We start from the raw sequence: 26,500 nt of genomic DNA, 5'->3' as shown, positions 1-26,500 counted from the left end.
GTACGTTAGCGTGTCTGCTTTTGCTTTTTCACGACTCTTTTTCAAATGAACTGTTATCTCTGTTATCAGGAATGATCCTTTTCATCCCTTACATAACAATGTTACTTGACGAGGGTGACGTTGCGATTTTCGGTTTTGGCCGTTTTTTAGGTCGGTTTTTCGGTTTTTTTACTGAAAAACTTCGGTTTTTAAGTTTCGTTGCCCGTTGCGGTTTCCGGTTTTTCGGTTTTTTAGCACCCGGTTTTTCGGTTTTTTAGCACCCGGTTTTTTTTAGCAAAAGTAAAGCAGGTTAGATTCGTCTCTGGGTCTCTGCGCAGTCCGGATGTTAGGCGATTTTACATGTTTCTATTTTTACGTGAGTGAGCGAAAACCGGCGGGAAGGGAGAAGGGGAGAGCCTGTAAGCATCTTCATAAATACCTCAATCCGCCCACTACCCCACCCACCTCGCCTAAACATGATTTGCAAGGGCGGATTCGCGCGAGTTCGCCGACTAAAATGCTTTCCAAGGTGGCGTTCTAGATTCCATATCTAGGCCATCTTTCAAAGACCGGCCGGCTTTGAAGGAATTATACGACATGTCCCTTGATGTCTTGGGACGAAGGTTCCTAGAGTTTCTTTGTATACAGCAAAATTCGTTATATCGCGCGGTGCGTTTTGCAAACTCTGAAGGGATTTGGGGTTTCCAAATCACAACGTAATTTGCCGCAAAAACAAAACTGAGAATACCTCTTGACTGTTCAAAATAGCAAGGGAAATTGCAATGGTATTTTTGTCAAGGGAAGGAGGTAGGTACTGTTACAAGTTAGGCCGAGGAAGACATTTCCAGGGCTGTCAACTTCCCACGTCATCAGATATTGAGAATTGATAGGGGAGAGATGATGGATGACGTCATATCGCACAACAAATGACCTCATTTGTGCCAAAAATGGTCGCTGATTCTGATCGACGTGTATAGCTCATAAACAGTTCATATTTAGCACATTACTTAAATTACAGTGGCATGCAGTAGCTCAAACAACGCAAAATATTTGAAAATTTATGGCCGGAAAGTCGAGTCTACAAGAAATAGCCACTTTGGCGATTATGTGGGAGATATCAGACTCTAATCTGGAGACCGGGAGACACAGTCTAAAATCTGGAGTCTCTCGGATTATCCGGGAGAGTTGACAGCACCAAGAGAGAATGAGCTAAGAGAGCGAATCCCTGTGCCCCATGATATTTTTTTCCAATCTATTTAAAGTTCGCGCGCGTGCTGTGTAGGTTATTTTTGTCGTTTCCGTGACCCGCGTGGTCTACTTTCACGTGAACGTGACATGTTTCGCCGCCAAACATTTGAAGTTTGACAGCCATCATAGAAATTAGCGCCAGGAGTCCGATAGTGATCGGCTCCTGTTGTTGACTGTGTTTTTGATCAGCGCGTTCCGCTCATAATTTAGGAATGAATTTTATTTACAAAGGGATTGCAGTATTGGAGTCAAAATTTCACTTTGAGATTAAAGATTGAGATTTTCTAGAGTGAAGTAAAAAGTAACGAATGTTGAATTCTGATACACCGTGAAAGCCAAAGGCAAAGGTTATCACGCGCGAAACACGAAACCTTTATTAGGTGGCTGGCTTCAATTGTTTATGCAAATGTACAAGATATTTTGTCTATTTCCAGGAATATTTTTCTTTCAGAAAGAGTACATTTACTTTTAAGAATTATTCTTGAGAGTTTCAAACTGCATTACTTCTTCTTAACGGCTAATACTTGCGATGAATATTTCGCCCTGCGAACACAAATCAGGTCAGATGCTTCAAGCTGTTAGACAATCGCTAACCTGGATGCCAGAGACTTTTTATGCGCGGTTTCCGGTTTCGGTCAATTCTTTGTTAATGAATCATATTTTATGGCTGGGAGTTCAAGCTACGTGTAAACAAGAATAACTCAGCTGAATAACTGCGTGCGAGATGATTACATGAAACCAAAAGCCGTGGCTAACCATATGAATAGTCAAACGTACCACTGTCACAGAGTGACTTCATCTAGCCACTGCAGCCGTCTGGTGGCCCAATTTTCTCTCTTCATCCTTGATTTGGAAGGCCAGGTCAGAAAACAATTTCGCATTCACCATTTATAACTTTTTCCTCGTCCTCGTTCGATTCGTTACTAAACAGAGTAACGCAGTAACGAGTAACGGGATAAAAATTCCATAGGTTAAAAAAATAAATAAATGAATCCTGATGAAAGAAAAAAAATAAAAATGGTTGTAATATCCTAATAATGACCTTTACCAATCTCGAAAAATATGTGTATTCCAAAAAGTGCTTAAAACAACGACGTTAACTCCCCCCCCCCCCCCCCCCACCCCTCCCTCCAGCAAAGTCGAAGGTATAAGTCACCTGGCTACGGCTGTTATATAATGAGGACCAATGAAATAAGAGGTTTAGCTGGGTGTAGGTCAATCGCTTTTTTCAGAGCCACGAGGAGACCGAGGAGCAATTATTTGATTGATCAGTTATGAGAAAACCTCAATTTTTCCATACATTTTCTATAATTTTGATACTGTCGAATTACAGAAAATGTATGGGAAAATCAAGGTTTTCTAAAAACTGATCACGGACTTCTTTGCACTCCAGATTTAGTGTATTGTTTCTTTGAACTCGTAAGTTACTCTTTTCAAAGAGAAAGCATCGAATATATGAATTCAGGAAGAAACAGCGGGGTTTCAATTCTAATACAAATCTTCGAATTTCCCTCCATCTTGCCCTGATTACCCATGATGCAACTTTGAGTGTGGACTCCTCTATTGGTGTGTTATATGAAACGCCTAAGCTAAGACAACGACAACTAATAGTATTTTTAAATAGTAAAAGAGCCCTCGTTCCCACTTCTGTCTTCTCCCACTTATGACCCCTTTGGGGAAAAAATGATCGTGTCTTCTCGACTTGCTTTGACGATCAATCTCTTATATTAGGACCTATTAGGAACTGAAGTGGCATTTGCAGACGGTTTTTACCATCCTGCGACTACGAAGAGGGACCTGCATTTGGCATAAGAAGTACTTTCCTTAATCTTCTTACAAAATTTAATCAGTCCATTAGTTATCACAATCGTTCACACTGAAACCTTGAAACTTAGGGTAATCCCATACCTTGTCTAAAAAAGAATGCGTCACAAAACAAACTTTCTGTTTCTTTTCTTCATAAACTCAATAAGCACAACGGGTACCGCAGAAATCAATGTTATTGATGCAGATGTCGATATTGGTACTTATGCTGCTACCTTGGTACTATTCATGGACAGTGACTTAAAATCAGTATATGCAGTTTTGTTCAGTTGTACACTTCAATGATTTGTGACAATTGTTCAGAAAATTGGCACTTTTAAAATAGTCTTCCTGATCCTGGGCTGTAAGAAATAACATTTTAAGGTGAACGATAAACGGAACGTTTTGTTACTCTATCTGCTGGATAGGCAAATTCAATTGCAAATAACAGCCGTAGCCTGGTGACTTTTTCGGCGCGAAAATACCTTCCGTCTACTTTGCTGGTAGGAGGGTGGGGGGTGGGGAATTGACGTCGTTGTTTTAAGCACTTTTTGGAATACACATATTTTTCGAGATTGGTAAAGGTCATAATTAGGATATTACAACCATTTCTATGTTTTTTCTTTCATTAAGATTTTTTTTTTTAACCTCTTGAGTTTTTATCCCGTTACTCGTTTTCTCGTTACTCCGTTACTCGTTACTCGTTACTCGTTACTGCGTTACTCTGTTTAGTAACACCCTCCGATTTCTATGGCTGCAGCCGAGAACCCTGGTCGTTTTAACTGCATGTTCGACTTGTTCTCTCATGATCGAAATAAAACAAGAGGAAATAACTGAAAAATTATGCTCTTGCCGAAACCAGTGGGTAGCATCGCAAAAACGTCTTTCCTCCTAGTCAAATAAAGCGCTAGCGGCCCAGCTTTTGCTCAAATATGCGCATTATTTGGGAAATCTTGGAGACAATTATCCAGAATTCGAACCACTCGCGGCTGATCTGCTCGCGATTTTTTTTTATTCAGCGCGGGCGACGCCAAGTGAATGACGTAAGTGTTGAAGTAAACTGTCAAAAATAAACCAATCAGAGGGTATACTAGCAACTGGTATACCGGAATGGAGTCCGGAATGAGGTATCTAAAACATTGCTTACGTGCCTCTCCTCACTCTCTCTTCCCAGCTCTCACGCGGTTTTTCGCACTTTATTTCGATCCGTTTTTCCCACTATCTTGGAGCCTGAAACTGGTTAGGTTTACAGCTATAGGAGAGCTTTTTGCGAACGCAAAATTTCCCCCATTGTCCTCTATTGCTATTCGATCGAGGATCATTGTGAATTCTCCTAGACAATCCTAGGGCAGATATGCCGGTTTTACAACCATACCATCCATAGATAGTGCTGATACTGTGATGATATTAAAATCTTGATGATGTGATATTATTTAGACAGCAAACTTGGAGAACAGCTCCTCAAGTCTACCGACAGACGGCCGACAGATTTTTGGGGGAACTGTTCTTCAAATTTACCGTTTGGTCCCTATGTTCCACATATCATCAACGTTTGACATCTAGACTAGGGTTTTGAAAATTGAACTGTATAAATCTTCGGTTGTGATGGTTTTGTATTCGGTTTTCGGTTGTGATCGATCTATCGCGGTTTTTCGGTTTAGGATAATTTTTAGAGCGGTTTTTCGGTTTTTTGTAGACCCCAACGCCCCTCTCCTTGACTGACAATAGCTTAAACTTTTTTCATTTGATTTTATAAACAAAGAGCGCATATCATTTTAAGAGAATGGGAAAACTCTTATATTCAAAGATCTTCAAAGCGATACTCCTCAGCTTGGCTCAGGCACTTGTAAATGTGAGAGTCACACAGAAATGTTCTTAATTCGAGTTCTCAATCTATTTGATCGTCGTTTTTCAGTTCATGTTATACCTGTAGGCTGTTCTTCAGTGGGGTAAAAACCCTATCGTGGTACGTATACTGAGTGAAAAGAGGAGAGGGTGTATGGCAAAAAATCAACGACAACAACGAATCAGTAGCACCAAAGAAAAGGAATCAAGCCAAGATGCAAAAAAAGACAAACAGCTTGATCTTCTTTTTCGTAGTTAACATTTCTATGCCTAAAGTAATATTAAAAGTAGAAGACAGTCGAACCTCCCGTAAGAGACCACCCAAAATGCAAAGACTTAGTGGTCGCTTACGGCCTTACGGAAGGAACCACAGAGGGTCCCTTCAGAGCAAAGGTCCGGGCACATCTACTTTAGGGAAGATAATTTATTGAATGCAATTATTTCTAAGTGACGCCATGTGTTGTTCCATGTTGTTACTAAAGTTCTTCGTATATTCTAATAAGTATAGCATAGTGCACACAGGGAACACAGAGATCAGAGAATGTGTCATCAGCCTTCCTTGATGACTCTAGTTCCCAAACATTGACAGTTTGGATGGTGGCATCACCCAGCTTGACAGTTACCTGAAGACTAAGAAAAGTTTTTAAAAAAATTATTAAAAGCTTGTTTGCATATTATTTTTAATGTGTTTATTTAATATTTACAGATGTGGGAGTCATCAGTAAAATAAAAAAAGGCATTGAGGATAAGTCTCTTTTCCAAAAAGTAGCTACAGCATATAAAAAGAAAATGATTGTGACAAGATAAATGTTTGTTCGACGAGTATAGACAGCAACACAAAGCATCGGTAAATGACCATAACAGATTGACAGGATTCAGACTGGCAATATGGGACCTCCCTAATACAGTAATAGCGGTCTCATTATTTATGATACCTTTCCCCCCACTGATACTTGGCCCGTAATTCAGTTTTCCCAGGGCAAATTTAATCTTAAAGAACTTTACATGGAGATGCCATGTCAGGAAGGAAACCAAAAGAAACATCTGCTTCTTAGTTTTGCTATGAAATTGGAAGTCATAACCATTTAAGTGACACTTTTATTAATACAGTGACTTTCCAGATAGCAAAATCCCCCAATCAGTTTTCAACTGTTAAATCAGTTTTCCAAGTTTATACTCAGGAGGCTGAATAACAAAGTAATCTAACTATAAGCTCAAGTCTAGGGTTAGTCTAGTACCATACTTTTTAGTTCCAACAGAAGTATTGATTTGTAAAATCATAAACTTAAGATTTGCTTTCAGGAGCTTCACGTCACATCGTTTTTTTTTTAAATTCTCTAAACTAGCACTAAAGGACGTAGGTGGAAATATGTAAGGACAATATAGATGTTAACCTTAAAAACAAAACAAAGACTTACCGTTTTTCAAATGGGATCGCACAAGCAAACTGTGACATCTTTTCCTGCTAAATAAACTGTGTCTCCAGCCATAAGCTTCTTTAAATTGGGACTCTAGGAATGTTACAACAATATTAAAACGAGTCACGCGTAAAAGTACGAGGTGATCGGAAAGAGATCAAAACTAGAAACCAAGAAATGAGCTTCAACTTACCTTATGACTGGCAAGACTGCGAGGAACCAACAGTTCCTCGATCGACGTCTTTCTCACTTCGCAGGCACTAGTAATTTCTCGGTCCCAATCGGACTTCCACTGAGGAAACGTAACAACCACGGAATCACCTCTGTTTTCAGTAATCCGCGCACTTGCCCATACGCCAAATTCATCGACGGCTTCGACGATTTCGCCAACAGTAAAATTCATAACGATGAATTCTCGCTAACTCTCGGCACTGCGTAACAGATCTGAGATGGCTTTACAGGTTTGTATCATAAATTTATATGTTCTGCATTATATAAGCTTCGCTTACATCATGCACCACATTCAAACTTCAAGTAGTCTCAAGGGAATGTTGACAAGGCAAAAGCGTTTCGAATACTTAGTCAAAGCAATTAAAACAAGAGGGAAATAAAAAGACACTTTGCGGCACAAGCGGGTTTAAAAAACTTAATTTTATAATAATTTGAGCATAAGCAAACAACACGCAAATTCATCTCGGTGCTGGGTGTTTGTGAACTGACAGTGATGTAAAAAATAGTAAAATTCTTTACGGAATCTATTTAAGAACAATGCTTTGATTTTATATTGAATAATTTTTATCATTTCCGCCAAGTAAGGAAGTAATAAAGCGCAAAGCCTACAAGTTTATGTTGCCAAAACTTCTTTTTTGGCGGCATTCTATCGGCATGGCGGGTCGTAATCGAAACTCCTTACGGACGCACGATCTGTCACTTTGTAATTAGAGTTCATTCTCATAGCCCCATCCAGAGCCTTGATTCTTTCAAAGACTCAAATCAGTGTTTTTAATTTTACAGTAAAGTGGTTTACGCTTGTGCGATCTTCTTCATTTCGTGTAAGCACAACACGTGACAATGAAAAGATGGCTACTCAACAGCGGCTTGCTTGCTTTGTACTTCAAAAACTTCGCTAGAAAAAAAATCCAATCTCGGTCTACAGTGGTCGAAATTTCTCGTTCAAGTTAAGAATTTGTTCATGCTTAGCGTGCGTATATCGAGTTATGGATGCACGCGGGAAGTTTGGAGAGCACGAAAGATGCGTAAGAGTTGCACGAGGCGTTAGCCGAGTGCAACTCTAGCTTCTTGAGTGCTCTCCAAACTTCCCAAGTGCATCCATAACTCGATATACGCACAGCTAAAAGCATGAGCAAATTCTTTTATAACATAGCTGACAAAAATGCTTGCTTTTTGATTAACTGCAAAATTCTCGTAACGCGCTACACAATAACAAACGGTTCTATTGGTTGATTACGAACACGCCACAATCGTCTAGTTTGAATGAAAATATTCTTTCTGTAAAACTGAGAAAGAAAATTTGCTTCTTTGTCCGTGAACGATCAATGGAAACTAAGCTGAAACAAGGGTAAAAGAGTCTTAAAGTTCACCTAAAGTTAAAATACTAACATGTTCGTAAGAAGTCGTGGAGTATGGTTTGGATTTGCTGAAAAGACGTTTACGTTTTGCTCGGCAAAATCCAGAAAACATGTTTTTAGCGAAGACGACTGTCATCCTTCTTTAAACTCACATTCATTTACGAACATTGGCTGGTCATTACGGCTTCTTGAGAAGACCTGGCAGCAGTTGTTTTTGTGAGTAATAAATTTATGTCTTCTTGTGTAATTTGTGTTGTTATTGCGAGAGAAATTTTCCTGCTTCAGTCGGATTGTCCGGAGATAACAAAAGTGCATAACAAATTTAAAAACAACAATAAAAGCGGAAATTTTACCTTTAAATGTTGTTGATGACCGGTTGGTGTCTGTTCTGTTCCCAATGAATGTCTTTCGGCCAAAATTTGCTCTTCCGACAAATTTCCGAAACGCGCAACTTGCGAGTTTTTTTTAATTTGACTTTATTTTTGCTGCTTGTTGGATCAGGACCTACAAGGTCAATGCCGATAGAAAAATTGGGCAGTTCTGCGCTGGTTTCTTCAATATTTTAAAGAGAAGGAAAACTGCACTGCAGCTTAAAAGACGACAACTTTGCAGCCAGGTGAAAAAAAAAATGCTTACGTCATCTTATTTACGCACGGGCGTGCGTAAATAAAGATTTTGTTCATAGCGGCTCAAAAGGACTTATATAGGGCAAGCGCGCGCGCTATGTTATAAATCTCTTTTTGAAGCTCTAAAAACTCTCCGTTTTAAAAAATGCGTATCCAAGTCGAAGAAGTTTCGCGAAAGACTTAAATCCATAAACTTCCACCACAATATGTGCAATAATTCTCTGCAGTTTCATTGACACATTTAGAACAAAAGGATACGTTTAAACCTTGGCGGCCCAGGACAGCTTAATTAAGCCATTGTTCCCTTCCTTTGAATTCGCTTCTGAGTCTTCCGCCATAAAATCTCACCTTATTCTAACCGAGACAAAACGAACACTCCCGAACGCAATGTCCGAAGGAATAAATTGAGCCTTCAGGGTAAAAAATCCAGCGGTTATGCCCATTTCTGAAATACACACTTAAATCGGCGTGAAGTTGTAATGGCTTACAAGAGGTTAAAAACATTGAGAAATAATTAAACTTTTAGGCCCAAAAAGTGGTCTTGGTCGCTTACAGGGGGTGGTCGTTTACGAGAGGTTCCAAGACGGGGAAAATGTTGGTCGCTTATGGGAGGTGGTTGCTTACGAGAGGTGATCGCACATGGAGGTTCGACTGTACTTTAAAAGTATGATCTATCAAAGATTAAAATTTATCAAAAGAATAACTTAGTTAATCCGGAGATGATCCTAAGAACTTTAAATACAGGTTTATTACTATTTACATGTAACTCTTTAAAACAAAGGAAATTGATTTTTAACTCTTTTTAACCGTAACTGAAAAAAATTAACCGATAGCCGTAAAAGAGCCAAAACTTAAGCCGATAATCGTAAAAGACACCACCCCATTGAGACCCTCTTATGTTGCATCTGTAAGATTTATCTCCTAGCCGTAAGATTTGTGAATGTTCAGTTTCTTTTAAGTTCCTTAGTATGTCTTGCATGGGTAGTTTTCAGTGAACATTTCATTACAAAAAGCTGTTATTATCAAACAAAAATATTTGCCGGGCTAGTTATTGTGTTCTTGTGACCTCTTTGTTGGTTTTTCAAGGGCAGTGAATTATTTGTTCTTTCACATACTTATTCTTCATTGCACAGTAGTAATAGTGTGCAAGATAAAAAAATGATGATTTTATGATATTTTAAAGTTACCCGGAATTTAGTAGTTTCACAATCTGTCCACTAAAAAAACTATAATGCTCAATATTGGAGATAGCTCAGTAAGGTGATTAGAGAAGGATACTGATGTACACCAACAAATCCAAACTTTAATAGTGAAAACAGAACATCTGGCCTTGAAACTGGACAGCATAAAATAAATGCCATAGCAGATGATGAATTACACAACTTGATAATAAAATAAAGTAGAGAACCGATAATATTAGTCTAAAAATAACGTCAGTGCTTTCATCTGAGTTGTGACGCCATTTTCTTACCAAGTCACGAAATTTACAGGTCACGGAGGTGGAACTATATTCAATACAGTACAGATATTTGTTCTTGGGGCAAAAAATTAAACAAAACGAACGTGAGAAAAATTTATTTGTTCCTTCTCTATTACTTGCACCAAATGAATGCCACGGGATAATGGCTAACGTCTGCTGGATAATCTCTCTGACAGTCCAGTGTAATATCCGCCATCTTGTTTTGTCTCTTCGGTAGTACCCAGACCCTTGCATCACAGCTAGATCGCTCGACCCCGCTCGTTTCAACGCCCTAGCTTCTTACGTCCTGGATGTCACCGAGAGATACTCGCCCGCTCTTTCCCAGACTTCGCGCGGACAACGGGGCAAGAGAGAACGCCTAGGGACTAGGCTGACCGTTGTTATGTGGGAACAGAAGCCGGTATGATTTTCGTGTCGGCTCAAAAGCTATCTAGTATTGAGTTAACATAGCCTAAGTTTCGATAAGTTGGGAACCGATTCCATAATCTGAACCAGCCATGAATTTTTTATTTATTATCCGTAGGCGTTAGTTTGACACCTTCATCAGTTACAAATAATAATATTTCAAATAAGACTTTTATACTTGGTACTGGAGATTGCATTATTTTTTCTTGCACCTTTTGGATTAAATAAACGACAAGAACTTCACTCAAAAAATCTCATGCGTAAGGTACTTTAATTCTACCCTCGGTAACTCGAACCCTCATTTCTATATAAATTTACCCTCGATAACTCGAACCATGCTTTAAACACCTGGCAAGTCGAAAAAAAGTGTACTGCAGTCCGAACATTGAACTTATTTTAACAACCATGTATTAGTAACCGTGTATTTATCAAGTTTTGAAGTGTCCATGTTACTTGTATTTATTCCCCATCCCATTTTCTTATTTCTGGTTACTTGCTTCGACTTCCCGACAACTCGAACTGCCGCTAACTCGAACCTTTTTCGATTTCCCTAGAAGGTTCAAGTTATTGGGAGTCGACTGTGACTTGTTTCTGCCACTACGCCATTTTCGCAAAAATCTGTAGTAGAATGATGACGGCTATCGCGTTATCCCGCCAAAATGACGCTGGTTCATGCACGCACACTACTAAGTATTGACAAAATCTCGTTCTCGTAGTTGTCCTCGTCTTTGGATTGAAAGATCTCTATTGAGCAGCAATAGTGTCGAGTTTCGCGGGATCTGAGTATCACGACGACGAGTGACACAAAACCAAGAAGAATGATAATGATAGCGATAGAGACAGGCTAAATGAACTACCACTCCCCCATGCATAGCGTTCGTCACAAAAAAGAAAGAAATTTCCCAAAGAGGGGACGTCTTCCTTTTTTCACCCAAGACAGCCAGTACTTCAATACACAGACTGCATTATATACTTTGCATTTGTACCTTATGAACTTTCCCGGCAGGTTCCCGTGACATTAGTTGCAAGCCAACAGCTTTTAAGTCTGTGACAGTTGTTGGACCGAATGGTAAGTTACAATACCAGATAGCTGTTCTAGAAATATGTACATCGGACTCTGCTTAGAAAGACGTTGCGGAGGATTCAGAATTGCAGAGTCAAAAGCAGTCAAGATGTAATATCTTATGGCATGTGTAAACGGGCCAGTGTAATCAATTATTACCATGTTACTATTCGGGAACACCTTCTGTTAATGTAGGTTTTAAGCGAGTGTACCAGTCATAATTTCTAGTGGCCATGTTTACTCCAAAACTCGAAAACATTCTCGTGGTTTTCACTGCCTCTTTGAACGCTTTCACTCCTGATAAGACGAAAGTAAGAAATTCACAAAAAATTCCAAATAAGCTGGAATAAAGATGTGTCATATAATGTATGAATGGTAACACCACAGGAGTTTGTGCACAGATTTAAAAAGTTAGAGTGACAACTAAGTCAACCCTCCATAACTTGGTAAAAGGGCTATAACTGGTTTACACTATGTTGGAACCAGCTCTATAAACGGTATAGTAAGACAGTCCAGAGATTCTTATTATTTAGAAGCTTTCATCAAGTTAGAGAATAGTAAGTAGTTGCTAGTAGCTTGTCTGATGATGATAAAGGGTTTATCTTTGAGGATTTGTTTGTACTCCGACATAGATAGCAGTGTTTGTGAATAACCTCTGTCCTCGATATGATGAATTCTAGGGGCCAAATGTGTTCAAGTGGTTCAATCATGTTCTTGTGAAGGAAAATGTTATCGAGTCTCACATAAAGAGGCCGTTCAAGTTCAACACAACAGCACAAACAGTACAAAGGTGAGCGAAATCAATTAAAAGTGGCTTTTACTTCTTTCAATTTATGATTTCTCTTTCGATACAACCAAAAACTTTAAGACGGTTTTAATGTTAATGAGTTTGCTGTTTCTCTTTTTCATTTTTAAAGGTTATAGAAGTGGGTCGCTGTGTGGGGGGCTGTTTAAGTCACGTGAAAGGCCACTGTCTCTACTGGTGAGGAAAAGCAATTTCTTGTCCTATTACAGCCTAAATCTTTAGCTGATTGTCTCGCAACATTGAATAGCTGTGAATGCAGTAGTTTCTCAAGGGAAATACTACATACTAGCAGTTGTTTTTCTTCGGACACTCGTTAATACTGACAGCTCCTGTATCACGGAAAGTGCCAAACCTTGAACCCATGAGGTTTTCATTCAATTGCAATCTACATCTACAATATAAACGTTCACTGGAATATTTCCCTCTTGCATCTTCTTGTCTACAACAATCTATATACAATGGAGGTCAAAACCACTTGGGACACTGTGGACAGACTTTCCAAATAATTGTAACATAGGACTGTGCTTCTAATGACAATTTTTTGATCGGCTTTCGGGTCATCCCTTCATCCCACGACTCCCGAGAATGTCGCCCCCGAAAAGGGGCCCATTCCCACCCATTTTGCTTAAAAATCCACTTTGTTTGGGGTTACAGTGAAGGAGCGTTGGAAGGGGCGGGGGGGAGGGAAGAGGACGCTTTATCACTGGAAAGGTCCCAACGCTTTTGACCTCTGATTATAGTGTTGGGCAACAGCATACTATGAAGCAAAGTGGCTGGGCCTTAATGAGCCATGGCAGGAGCTGTGGCCGTTGAGAATTTGGATAGCAAGCAGAAGTTTTCATAATGTTCTTAATGAGCTGGTTTTTTTCCTTTTATTTTACAGGGCAAATATTGCCGAGGGGACTGGGGCAAAAAGCAGGCGTTGCCTATTTCGCACCAAGACGAGGCCTAAAAGATGTCAGCCAAAATCCAAAAACGAGATTAATGTTGGAGACAGTGACTGTCATTGAGTCGTGCACATTCCGGTAGCATAGACAGACATTTATAGCATGGCCATGAACATCGATAGGGAAGATAACGATAACAACAACTTTCGTTAAAATTTGATGTCGATATCGCACAGCTCTTGACTTGATCAGCGAAGATTTTGAAGTGAAAAGAAGATTGGTTGGAAGTGGTTATTTGATGTTCATGTCTGAGAGAGAGTGGAACACTACGAAATTCAATCATTATGTACAATAGCATTGCGTAAAGCTCTCTGGGCACTCTTTTCAAAGTAGCTTTGAATCCGGTGTAAACAACCATAAGAAAGCTGTGACCTCCGGAATGCTCCAAGAACGTTAAACAGTTATTGGTCGAGGCTGAATGAATAGGAATCTTAGATCAGAGAACCGTTGGAAAACAACAGCAAGAGACCAGGCGATATATTTGTATTAGTAGAAACATATCAGGCGCTGCCTGCAATGAGTTCAGTCCTTATCAACAGAGACTGAGAGAAGAAACGACTAATAATATATTTGAAATGACTACTATGGGACACAAGGATTCGATTGTTTCTCCCACTCATTCCCTCTTGTCTATATCAAATAGATATGTAAGCTCTATGGGCCAGTTATTTAAACGGAGTAAAGCCCGTGTTTAACAAAACCGCGTTCTAAGTCATTTTCAGTTTTCCCAACGCTATAATGTCATTCATTGTGTGCAATTTCAATAAAGCGTACCTATGGCGTAGACTGGAAAAGTACTTATTTTCTTAAATTAACGCGCTAAGAAAAAGATCTGGAGGTCTAAGTTAAACTTGGTTTAAACAACCAACCCTATGTACCTACTGCTGGAGTAATAACAGCAGGGGGGAAGGTCCAACTCGTCTAAAATTACTCACTCAAGAAAGTTCTGTTATACACCAATTCCAAAGGCATGCGCATGTTTGACGCGTACCAGAACAATTTTTTTGAAGTTTTTTCTTAGGGTTCTCATTTCTCAATCTGATGACAGAAGGTCGGCGAGGAACAGGCGTTCCGGGTGTTGCCGAGTAAAAATCAATGACAACGTCAAAGTTATCGCTAGACATAGGTGCCTGTACGGGACCTACCCCTTGAACACCCCCCCTCCCCCCCCGGGGACGTACATACGTTCTCCATTGTTTCTGTTAATGAAGGAAAAACCAAGTTGATTTAGCTTACTAATAAAATAGTTTAATGTTACGTAAAACAGTAAAGTCGAGTATTTTCTTCTATGTTGTGTTTAATTTTTGACATCCTTTAATGGTGAATGGTTCTTTTATAATATACAGATTTTCTAATTTTCTGCGACAACAAATGCAATCCTTCCCTTTCAGTTCTTGCTCAAGTATCTCATCTTATCCAAAGCCAAGGATAGGTAAAAAGGCAACTAAAGTCCACTGGTACAATTATTAAGTTTGCTAAACGGTCGATCACTCTGCTCATGATTTCACAAATTTTCTTTTAGCTTAGTTATCCTAGGATTTTCCATGGTAACATAAATTGCATACCCCTGTTTAGTAATGAAATGACCAAACACGTCTGGAGAATTCAAAGTTCGAACACATCAATCTCTCCTGTCGAACATCAAAGCACTCATAAATCATTAGTCCATAATTTAAGGACCTACTTCTTTGTTTGCCAAAGGCCCTCGCGTATGCGAGTGCGAGGTTCATAATTTTGTCAGATTTCTCATCGCGCAGAGCTCCCACCTGAGATGTGCCTGCGCATGGCCGTGCATATTTCTACTCATAAAAACACGTAGATCAGCTTCTTGTCCGCAGTTGCATAGCAACAAAACAACGATAAAACAAACTTGGTCCAGTTGTTTTTGCAGCCTTTTTAAATTGCTTTTGATGAATTTGGACGGCAGAAGTATTTAAGAGTGTGTCCATGAGAAAACCGAGTATGTCTAAACGTCGCGGGTAGAGGTCGCGGGTGCGGGTGCGGGTGTGGGTAAAGGTCGCGGGTAAACATAAATCACCAAATTTAACATTAAATTGTTAATAAAATATAGGAAAATTTGATTATCCTTCAAAGAAGATTTCAGTACTTTAAAGCTAACTAAGGGCGATACAAAGGAAAAAGTCACTAAAGAAAAATTCACATGATTAAAACCACATTGGCTAGTTAAAATTGCACTAAGTAACCGAGCTACCTGCTTTTGGGATTTGTTGGGGAGGAGGTTAAAGTTCTGATAGTAAAAAGAAAAGTATCAGTGGATATGTGATGACTTGTCTTGGTGGTTGATTCAAAAAATCTTCCGGGGATTTCACCCACTCCCCTACCTTGTACGCCCAAGGGTTTAAGGGTAGTTGCGATATTACAAAAAAGTAGTTGGCCCTTTGCTGACCTCTATATTACCTCAATGTAGCAGCGAAGTGTATTGAAAAGGGAGTGTAAAAATTCAGTGCCCGCCTTAAACAGCCGAAACCCTATCGGACTGAAAAACTAACTTTAACTAATACTTCTTTTTTTCTTTTTTCTGCAAATCAAGACAAATAAAATTAATTTTGGTCGCATAAATGCGTGATCTCCCAGTAGGGTTTTTTTTTATCATTACCATGTTACGAGTGATCAGTCTTAATTCTTGTTTCCTCCATGCCTAATGCATTTCTATCTTCATTTCTGCGGAAAAATGGAAAAATCCAAATTTCGTCAACACCCCCCTCCCCGCCCTATGACCTGGAAATGGCAAGTGAAACCAGGGTTTAGTACTGTGATAGATTTGACAGGAAAGAGTTAGAAATACCTATTACATTTAAGAAGACCTTATAATACTTCAATGAGAACTTTTTTCGTTTTTAAACTACGAGCTCTTGAAATTAAATGAAAAGAAATGATTAAGACCTCCAGCAAGATCTTATAAAGGTGGCTACTTCTTTGAAGAAAGAATTCTCCCCTCCCCTTGAACGACATTCTTGACCTCCCCCTATGTTTTCTCTCTCCCTCTTGACCCCTTCTTTATTCAGTGTAGGGGTCCGCAGTGTCAGCTAACGTGACTTGTTTACTTAAAAGAAATGGTTTTTAACCTATGTATATTAAAATTAAATTAATTAAAATTCCTCACCAAAAAGTATGAATTGAGTATGAATTGAGAGCTGTCATTTGTCGTTCGCGCTCAATTTTGGCACGGTAGCACGAAAGAATTTGCCATTCTGGTAAATCGAATTTTTCCCACGTTACTGGCGGCTTGATCACGGCAACAATACCCGTGCACGTGGGTAAAACTTTCACACTGACAAAAAGGAAGAACATTTCCAGGTTTACTTCGATCGATTCTTCATCCTGATGGAGTTCAATAGTTCCGTTGAGTTTTGGGGGACCATACGATTAGCGCTGATCGTATGGCCCCCAAAATATAACAACACGCAATAACATTTCTTATAACGTCCGTTTACAGCATAGTTAAGTTATTATTCAGACTTCTATGGGAAGTTTTACTTACGCAGAAATCGTGTTATGTATGCTGTTCTTTGTCAGTTGTATTCATTCCCTGAAGAAGTCTCAGTAGGAAACGAAACGTGTCGGAGATAAACGAAAAAGCGTACAACTACAATAAGTCTTCCTTAGTGCTGCTAACTAGTCTTCGTTAAAAAATTAAAAAAAACATTGTTGCTGTTTACTTTATCTTTTTGTTAAATTTGGTGATTTATTTTTACCCGCGACACTTACCCGCACCCGCAACCTTTACCCGCACCCGCACCCGCACCCGCACCCGCGTTCTCTACCCGCGAGTCGCGACCCGCGACATTTAGACATACTCAAGAAAACCAGGCAGAACCAGGCAGGGGGTGATAATGCTCAAATCACCGATTTCGCTCAAACTTGGCGCAAATGTTAGGTATCAGGAGTTAGCTTATGTGACAGAATGTCAGGTCAAAATATTAAGTTCCCTGAGAGATCCGGGCTCCCCCTGTAAAAATCGCCATTTTGCCCGTTTATGTATAATTAATTAGCTAACTTTACGATGCCAGTGCAACAAACAGAAAAGCCAGGAAACCCAGTAAATAATGCCCATGAGGCTGCCCAAGGAAAATTTGGGTTTTACGAGAGTCCAACTGCAGGACGTCTTTAACGAGGAAAAGTGCGAACACATCTACTTTTTGGAGTGAATGTACTGCATGCAATTTTTAAGTTACTATATACTATAGATAAATCTCATTTGTTTCTAAAGTTCCTCTCATACTCCGAGTAGCTTAGGACATACAGGGAACGCAGAGATCAGACCATTGCATCATGGAAAATTCTCAATCAGACTGTCATCGTAAAAAGTAGTCGCGGTCGCTTACTGGATGTGGATGTGTTCGTTTACAGGAGGTTCCAAATACAAGCGCTTTGACTTGATAATATATTTGGTGTGTTGAATAAGTGATCGCTTATTGGGAAGTGGTCACTTAAGTTGGGTGGTCGCACGTAGGTTCGACTGTGCCTCGTTAAGCGAAAATTTGTTAAAATGTAAGAGAAATCCTAAAATTGTAATACAGTGGAAGCTCTCGTACGAGGGTGCCCTCGGGACGAGAAAAAGGTGTCCTTAACTGGATCTGGCCGCTTACAAGAATGAATCTCATATGCAGCATAGTTATGCAAGTGGAATTCAGCCACTTTAAAAGTGGTGTAAAGGTTGGATGGCCGCTTACGGAAGCTCCTCCCAGCTACAAATTAACACTGGTAATAGCAAAAAACTGTTTTTTAGTGTATGGTTACACTGATGTTCTTGCCTTGTTGAAATTTAGGTAAAAGCATACAATTCAGTTTGTATTTTCAAGTGTAACCGGATGAGTATGTGAAAAAACGGTAACTCTGAAACGGATATATAAGAATGATTCATAACAGTGACAAACAGCCATATGACTGTGGACATAATATGAAAAAAAAAAAAATTCAGAGGCGGATAAGATTTCTTTCGAGTGTCTGCTCAGGAGGGCTTTAAATCAAAGCTAACATCTAATTCGCCGGTAAACCCTTTAAGTGTCCGCGGCCGCCTACGGGAATGTAAAAATCCAGAGTTTGTGTGGGAGTTGAAACGGGATTTTGTGATGGCGGTCGTAAGTAGAGCTATTCGCTATATACGAGATTGTCCGTCAAGAGAACTTAATCTACTGTATGAATCCGCAAATGACAGCTTAAATGAGAAGTGAATATAGTGTATTAGTCTGTGTTCAATAAACTGTTCTTTTACATCTTTCTTATAGCCAAAGAAGTCTAGCCGACTTTTTTTTGCAATATATTAGTGCCCCCTTTTGGGTCTCAAAAGCTTTTTCTCAACACGTTCATAAACGGTTATTATTATATTTTTGTAGTCAATAATATACCCAGATACAGATACCAATCTGTATAGTTGTAAGACTGCGAGGATTAAAATACAAGTAAGTAAGTAATTATACCCAGTGGCAAGTCATTAATTGTCTAAAAATTGCACGGCACGGTCTGACTACAAAAAGGGCTATTATGGACCATTATTATCATGGTAATTAATGTCAACATCGAATAAACTCAAAATTTCAAGTAACACGACTTTCACAACCTATTTTCAACACACCAGTTATAACAGGATATTGGCGCGTACAAACAATAGATAGCGTATTCCGCATTCCGGAGTCCGGTAGTCTGGCGTCACAGATTCGATCTTTTTGGCAGAGTCTAAAGTCAAAGATGGAGGGTGTTCGAGCAAGTGGTTGTTTTCTGTAGATATAGACGGATTGTCAGTGATCCTTCTTGTCCTTTGAGAATGATTTTGTTCTTTCTGACTAAAACTTATTTCAAAGACTTCGAATGTTCGGTGAAAAGCCGACACTTTTAATTCTGCAATGTTTCAAGATGTTTCGATTTCATTACCTCGTCACGAAGTAACGCCACGAAGGACCAGACGAAACTGGAGCAGCAAATCTGCACTAAAGCACCTGAGAGACGTGTATGTAACATTTATTCACTATCTTTTATCCTTGTTGGGTCTTGTTTCACCCACAAGTTGGACCGATCGAAGTTTTGAATTAACTCTTTTGCTCCCTGTGTTTACTCAAGAGTTCCATAAAATATCCATCCAAACGTCCATAAATAACACAGAAAACATGCCTCAGGCGACACGTTCTAACAATTCCGCTATTAGTATCGATAATGACACATCTGATTTGTGACTTCTCGCCAACGTTGTGCTATTTTTGTTTAAAAAAACGAATGTTACGTTTCTTCCAATTTTGGTCAAATGACAAATAAGCGTCAAGTCAGATGTACATAATACGTCATTATTGATAAAATATGAGATTGCCCAAATATTTTATGATTGATTTGATAACCTTAAAGATGTCTTTCAAAGAATATGTGAGAATTAAGTACATAGGTTGTTGCTCATGGGAGATGTTAGCCACTAAAATACCTTAAATTTAGGGTTTGGTCAAAACAGTGAGAAGATGTCCTTACTTTAGGCTAAATAATAGGAAGATATCGAATTAGAGAGTAAAAATAAATTACTGAGCATTAAGTTTGATAAACATAGAAGATGATAAAGTTGATTAGATTTGAAGTTGTCTTTTCTTCTTGTTGAACAGCCAAACCAAAGTCAGCTAATTAATTATGCAAAAATGAGTAGATTTTGTCGTTTTTAGGGGGGAGGGGGGTCCCTGTAAATCCCAGGGAATTCAATATCGCGACCTTATTTTTTGTCGAGGTTAATATCTCACCACACCCATCAATTGTGCCAAGTTTGAGCGAAATCCGTGATTTGAGCATTATCACCTCCTGCCTGGTTCTCTCATGGACTCACTCTTAACAGAGAAAATCGAGGCAATAGGCCATTTCAGAGTCATCGGCTTCTGGCCATTTGCATTAAGAAGTCATGTGACATCGATCATTTTTACGAAAATGAAAGTTATATGATTTTACCTTCGAAAAACGATTAGTGGGTTATATTTTCAACAAAATAAAATAGTGATTTGGTTTTCTAAACCCGCACCATTTTCTTAAAATGAGTAAGTTCGTAGCTGGCGACGTCACCCAAATTTGATTTTTCAAAAAAATAATGAATTACCTCTTTCTGAACACAAAGTTGGCTCGTAAATTTCTAGAAAAATGATTTAAAGATGATGTGGTAACATTTACAGCACATCTGAGCGTAACTATCAAACGTTTAACAAGATACAAGCAAAAAGTAGTTTTGGCCGCGGCCAATACAAATCATACTACTTTGTTGAAAAATCAAACTGCCATAAAATATCTCCCTCAAATGCGTTTCCTCTCCAATTTCGGATGTAAGATAATTTTTACGTGCTCTGTCAATTTTTGGCATCAGAGCAAGATTCCGGCTCATTGCAGCACTGGCCTATTTGGACCATAAGCTTAGGGTCCGCGGAGCAGTTGTTCAAGTGCGGGAGCTGCTGAATTAAAGTGCGTAGAGAATCGGGGGGGGGGGTGGGGGAAGGATTTTTACTAGGGTGTCTAAGTCTGTTCAGATGGATCTGGCTGTTAAAAGAATGCTTCGATCAACAGATTTAGTCTACCAAAGACAGGGCTTCTGATAGATTGCGGAAAAAAAAGTCAAATTTCGCGGGATTTTTAGGGACAAAATCGCGGAAAAATCGGCCGATTTCGCGGAATTTCGCGGGAATTTTCGGAACAAACTTGGTCGAAAAGCAATCGGTAAAAAAACGGCTGATTTTGTGGTTATTTTCAGGGCAAACTTCGCTAGAAATCGATCGGTTTTGAGTTGACCAGACCAGCGTTTTTAATGTTTTTCTAACAGAGGTCATCATTTGCTCTTTCAACAACCATACGCTCCAGAAATGGCTAGTGCCCAGTTTTTCGCAACAAAATCTCGCCTGGTAGTTTCGGAACGTTATTTGCACGTTTTCAGTGATGAAGTTTTGACATAAATTTGCGAGTTTACGGCAAGTAAATACCCCCAGTAGCTGAGACAGGTTTCAAAATTGCTGTACGGACATGTATTTGATAAGATTTCTACCGCATTTCGCGGAATTTTGCGTGTTTTTGTGAATTTCGCGGGATTTCGTGGATTTACCTGAATTTCGCGGCTCCGCGACCACGCGAAATATCAGAAGCTCTGCAATGAAAAGCGAATTGACATTATCGCTGAAAAACAGAATGCAGTGTGTTTTCCATTTTTCGATAAACAGTCTGAAAATTTTTCCTGCCGCTCTTTTCTAGCTTTTCAAGACCAGCATGCTGATTCCTTGTTCATCACTTTCGATCAATTCAATCTGGTCACTGAACTGGAGGGCGAATTTTGTAGGTTGTCAGTTGAGATGTGCAGTGCTTAATCTGATCTAGCCTTTAGAATGTCTACCTTATATGTCACTGGCACAGAAGGAAACAATCGCATCAAGCCTTTGAGATTTCTTTAATAAACAATATATTATTCTGCAAGAAAAGATTACACAATGTCCTAATTGGTTCCAAAATCTAAGCTAAACTGGAATCACGAAAGCATAAAAATTGGTCAAATCATAAAACAAACATGATACAAAGAAAAAGAAACAAAACATTATCGCACCTGAAGAGTGGATCTCTCTAGCGTGTAAGAACTTGAGTATCAAAGAAAAAAAAACTATTTGTTCGTGTCCATACGCTTATCGCAACTGAAAAACTAAACCTAAGAAAGCTCACTAAAAGCTAAACTTAAATCAGTCTATAAAACTGTCAATCAACGAAATCGGCGGATCAGCAATCAGTCATAACTAATGATCAGTTCAATGTAAAATAGACATAAAGTCACGTTTCAATACATTAGGCGGAAACTTTGGACGTTTAGACCAGTCACCATGAAAAGCCTTTCTATTCACAAAACCCGCAAGATAATGGCTGCATGGATACAGTATGCATAATTTGATCATTAGTTACGTCGTTATTAGACCAAATCTAATACAAGAAGAAAGAACAATGAAAGAATACCGGCCCGCATGTTTTCGCAGGTCGATAAACCCCATAAGTCGTGGGATCAGAACAGACCAGTTAATTTTTTTTTTATTCCAGCGGAGAAAAAGCTACTTATATTTTACGCCGGTAGTTCATATCGAAAAAAAGGAGCGTTTGCAGTTAGGCTAAAGGAAGACGACGGCGAATTTTTTTGCGCTTTGGGTGATTCCTGCTGAAAATTATTCAAGCGCCGAGTTTAGCCGCAATTTTATGGCGTTTATACAGTTGTTTCATGGGCGTCGATAAAACCAGGAACATGGAACATTCCGGAACATCCTGGAGCATCCCGGAACATGAAAAATTAAAAATAATTTTCATGAAAAAAAAAAGTAATAATAATAAAATATTTTTTATAAAAATTAATAATAACGTAAAATAACAAAAAAAACCGAAAGAGAAAGAAATAAAGAAAAAGAAACTCGTATCATCTCCAGGTATGAAAAAACAATACTTTGTCGCAAATAATTTGTGGGGCGAGGGTCCATGGAGATTACAGTAATTAGTGAAGGTCTGCTTCTAAATTCACAATACATTAAAATGGGTCGCGAGAAGGGGGGTTTTCAAACTTTTCTCACACAGCCACCCTTGGTAAATGTTTGCCATGCGGTTTAACGGTTATTCATTTACGGCTTCGCGACCGTAAGAAGAGCTTAGGGGCTCGTCGCTTTGGACTTTAGTAGATAAGATTCACATTTGCCGTGAATCAGTTGGAGTGGCAGTGGTAGCGCAGCGGTAATTTCTAACTGTTATCAGTTGCTGAATTGTATCCGTCTCCCGAGTCGCAAGTGAAGTTTGCGACTCGAGGAGATGGCTGAAATTCAAGCTAGATCACAGCCCCCTATTTTCCTCCGCCAAGTTGAAGATTGCGATCGCCGCTGTCAAAGTGATTTGGGTATCCTCTGACGACTAAACTGGTGAGAGTGAAGTGCGTGCTAATTCGAATGGTTGCTAACGTGTGTGTGTGGAACTACAACTTTTATGGGAGGGGCTGTTGTGATTCCCGTGATCATGCAGATCCACACAGACTTCCTATGCCCGTTTCAGACCCCAGACAGGACACTGACACGACGGAACCAATGCTCCGAGATGATGATATATTTAGCAAGGTGGAACAAAAAAACAAACAAACAAAGACGGACGGTTCCTTTCCTTTCTATTCACCTTTGACCCGGACACGTGACAAACGGATACTGTAATATTCAGTGAATTTAACTGGAAAATAGTGTTTTCAAAAATAACAAGTCGCGTAAGCAAACCTTTAAGTGTCTTCGATAAATTAGGCTTGGGTTCGAAATATAGGGGGTGGGGGGGGGGGGCGTTTCACCACACAGAGTGGAAAAAAAAATGCAACGTTACAGGGGATGCCCAAATTAAATCACGGCGGCGATCGCCATCCTCAACCAGGCGGGAAAAAAGAGGGGACTGTAAACTAGCTTGAATTTCAGCCGTCTCCACGAGTCGCAAACTCCTCTTGCGACTCGAGGAGACGCCTGAAATATCAGGCTGATTGTAAACAGTATAGAAACTACTAAGAATGTGAGTATTGTCAACTAAAATCGAAAGACAGGAGCCCCTTCGCTATTCTTAAGTTCACATAGCCTAGTCTGTAAGTAATTCATCTCAACCTCAAGAAAGCAAAGCACCACGTAAGCACATGTCGGTTATATATAACTATTTGTTGGCTTGACATGAGTTACTTAATTACCGACTTGGCTTGACCATAGTTAATAGAGGGAATGGTTATGAAACCCGACAAAGTTCTTTGTTGTATGTTTTTGTTCTCTTTTTTGGCCTTGACCCTGCACAAAACACAATAGTTGTTTACTCCGTACTGAGGAACTAACCAATAGAAACGTGCTGGTTACGTAATTCATGCATAACGTATGAACGCAAAACAAAAGATTGTGCAGGGTCGTGGACCTTCTAACATAAATCTTGGCATCTTTGTTTGCTCCTTTGATGTTCGCCGGGCTTCATAACCAGTCACCTCCATTAACTATGGCTTGACATGACATACTACACCGACATTTCAGACCTTCGCAGAACCGTAAATGGTTAACCGCCAAATGAGTAACTCATGGCAAACAATTACAGAGCAGCTGCTGGCTGTGTGAGTAAAGCTTGAAAACCCCCCTCCTCGCGACCCATTTTAATATAATTTGAATTTAGAAGCAAGCCTTCACTCATTACTGTCATTTGCATGGACCCTCACTCGTCCAACAAATTGTTTGCGACAAAATATGTTTTCTCATACTCGGAGATGAGTTTCTTTTTCTTAATCATTTCTTTCTTTTTCTTTTTTTTTTTGTTATTTTATGTTATTTTGTTATTATTAATTTTTACAAAAACTACGTTATTATTATCATTTTATTTAATTAATTTTTTTTCATGAAGATTACTTTTATTTTTTCATGTTCCGGGATGTTCCGGCATGTTCCGGAATGTTCCATGTTCCTGGTTTTATCAACGCCCGTTGTTTCATAGGGTACATGTAAGCTGGTGCATGCAATGAAAACTTTAATCGCCTCAGGGGCACCTTTTTTACCATGACAGCGACACTTTCGTGGAACCCTAGAATTTTAAAGACGCTGTTCAATTTCGGACTGTCGTTCTGGCTGTGGAACTCGATGAACCAACAACTAAGAAAATCCGTGAATGTGGCGCAAAAGAAACACAGATCAGTTTAATTTTAGTAATTATAGCGTCGTGTTTAATATTTCCAATAAACATTTGTGAAGTTCTTCTTTATGAAAAGCTAATTGAAATGCGAGGGGATTATGTATTTTAATATGCAAGGGGGATAAAAGTAAGCAAATAAAGCTTATGTTGTTGTTGCATTACTTTTAATCGAAAAAGCCCGCCCTCAAATCACCTTGGCATCTTCAAGTAGGAAAATCAATAAGCACCGCGGCGCTCTTTCGAAATTTCCGAGTTTTTTACAATTTGGTTTGTGCGAACTTTACTGACTGAAGTTCAATACGCAGCCTTGCAGACTCAATTAATGGGAGTATCATGTACGTACTCTACGATAAATAAAATTTAAAGTTATTTATGGAGATACTTTATCATCACTTTCATCACACTTATTTAAATACCATGCTGCTAAGAATGAAAGTTCAAACCTTGTTTTGTTTTGAACTTTCATTTCTTCTAAAGACTGGTTTTAAACTTATATCAATATGCTTCAAGCTTACATCAGCAATGGTAATCAACATATTAAAAGGTCTGAAAAAAAAATTAATAAGCGCTGCTGTATTACTGGGAAATGCGGCACTCTCGCTTTAATGGGTTGAATGCAGGAGAAAAATATGTTTATTTGAAAGAGTGCCGAGGCGTTTATTTATTTTTCTTCTTCTCCTGTGCGACTCTTACTTGAGGTCGGCGCCCTTTCGATTAAATGCAGTAAAACATTGAATTTTCGAAAGAGCGCCGCAGCGCTTACTGCTTTTCGATTTAAAAGATGCCAAGGTTATTGGGATTGCGCTGTTTCGATTAAGTGCTTTTTTTCAAGCTGTGTTGTGCCAGAAAGTGTCGGGTTTGTGTCATGGCGTGTGTGTGCGTGTGTAATTTTTGGCGCTGGTATCCGGGGAAGGGGGTTGTGGGGATGTATCAAAGGGCTATTGATAAAAAATTCCAGGACTGTTCCCTGGAGAGAGACGTATCTTGGAAAAAATATACATGAATGATTGAGACAGAGGAAAACAGAACAAAAGGTTTTGTTTTGAGCAATGCGTTTATTCAATTTAATTTCCACAAATATTTGTTCACACAAGAATTAAGCCTTCACTTAACCTACAGTTTTTATTTAGCATTGTAAAGGACACTGATCATTGACTATGAAGTCGAACAATGTTTTTGACGTTGCATTTGTATACTCATTGCACCAGGATGTAGCCCATCGCTTTAATGTTTTTGTCACCATTGTCTGGGTCATGCAAGGCCGTGTTTCCACAGGTGTTGAGATAACGATAATCATCAGTACCAAACCCAATGCTGGAGTCAGTGGTACCACAGTCGTTTTGATCGTTACTTCTGATACCTATTCTTGCTTTGCTGTACAACAGGAGCCACCCATGAGAATTGAACCCTTCCCGGTTACAATTTCTCTGCAGCGATGCCTGTTGGCCAATCAGCTTCTTCCAGGTGTGACGACCCAGTGACGTCGAACGGTATTTTCCGTCAGCGATCAGGGAGTGTAAGCAGTTGGCTTGTTTGTCGATGACGATCGAATTAACTTGATGGCCGATCTTCATAGCGAGGCAGATCTTAGTGAATGGTGTGCTCCAGTAGGTGGGTAGTTTTGTTTCTTG

At 39.3% G+C, this 26,500-nt stretch overlaps 2 protein-coding genes across 2 annotated transcripts in view; one reads left to right on the top strand and one right to left on the bottom strand.

Annotated features, from left to right (window-relative positions):
• LOC140944794 (uncharacterized) overlaps positions 1–13,271 on the top strand; it is a 95,115-nt gene extending 81,844 nt beyond the window's left edge. The window contains exons 5-8 of the mRNA XM_073393898.1: positions 11,400–11,462; positions 12,137–12,246; positions 12,374–12,438; positions 13,145–13,271. Of these exons, the coding sequence (XP_073249999.1) occupies positions 11,400–11,462; positions 12,137–12,246; positions 12,374–12,438; positions 13,145–13,271 (365 nt within the window). The remainder of the gene's footprint in view (positions 1–11,399; positions 11,463–12,136; positions 12,247–12,373; positions 12,439–13,144) is intronic.
• A 12,685-nt stretch (positions 13,272–25,956) lies between these two features.
• LOC140944283 (uncharacterized skeletal organic matrix protein 5-like) overlaps positions 25,957–26,500 on the bottom strand; it is a 3,729-nt gene continuing 3,185 nt past the window's right edge. The window contains exon 2 of the mRNA XM_073393436.1: positions 25,957–26,500. This exon is cut by the window's right edge and continues 81 nt beyond it. Coding sequence (XP_073249537.1) covers positions 26,066–26,500 — 435 coding nt within the window. The 3' untranslated portion in view covers positions 25,957–26,065.

Source organism: Porites lutea, chromosome 7 (genome assembly GCF_958299795.1).
Source record: "Porites lutea chromosome 7, jaPorLute2.1, whole genome shotgun sequence".
NCBI classification, from domain to species: Eukaryota; Metazoa; Cnidaria; class Anthozoa; order Scleractinia; family Poritidae; genus Porites; species Porites lutea.
This window is presented reverse-complemented; position numbering and strand designations above follow the sequence as displayed.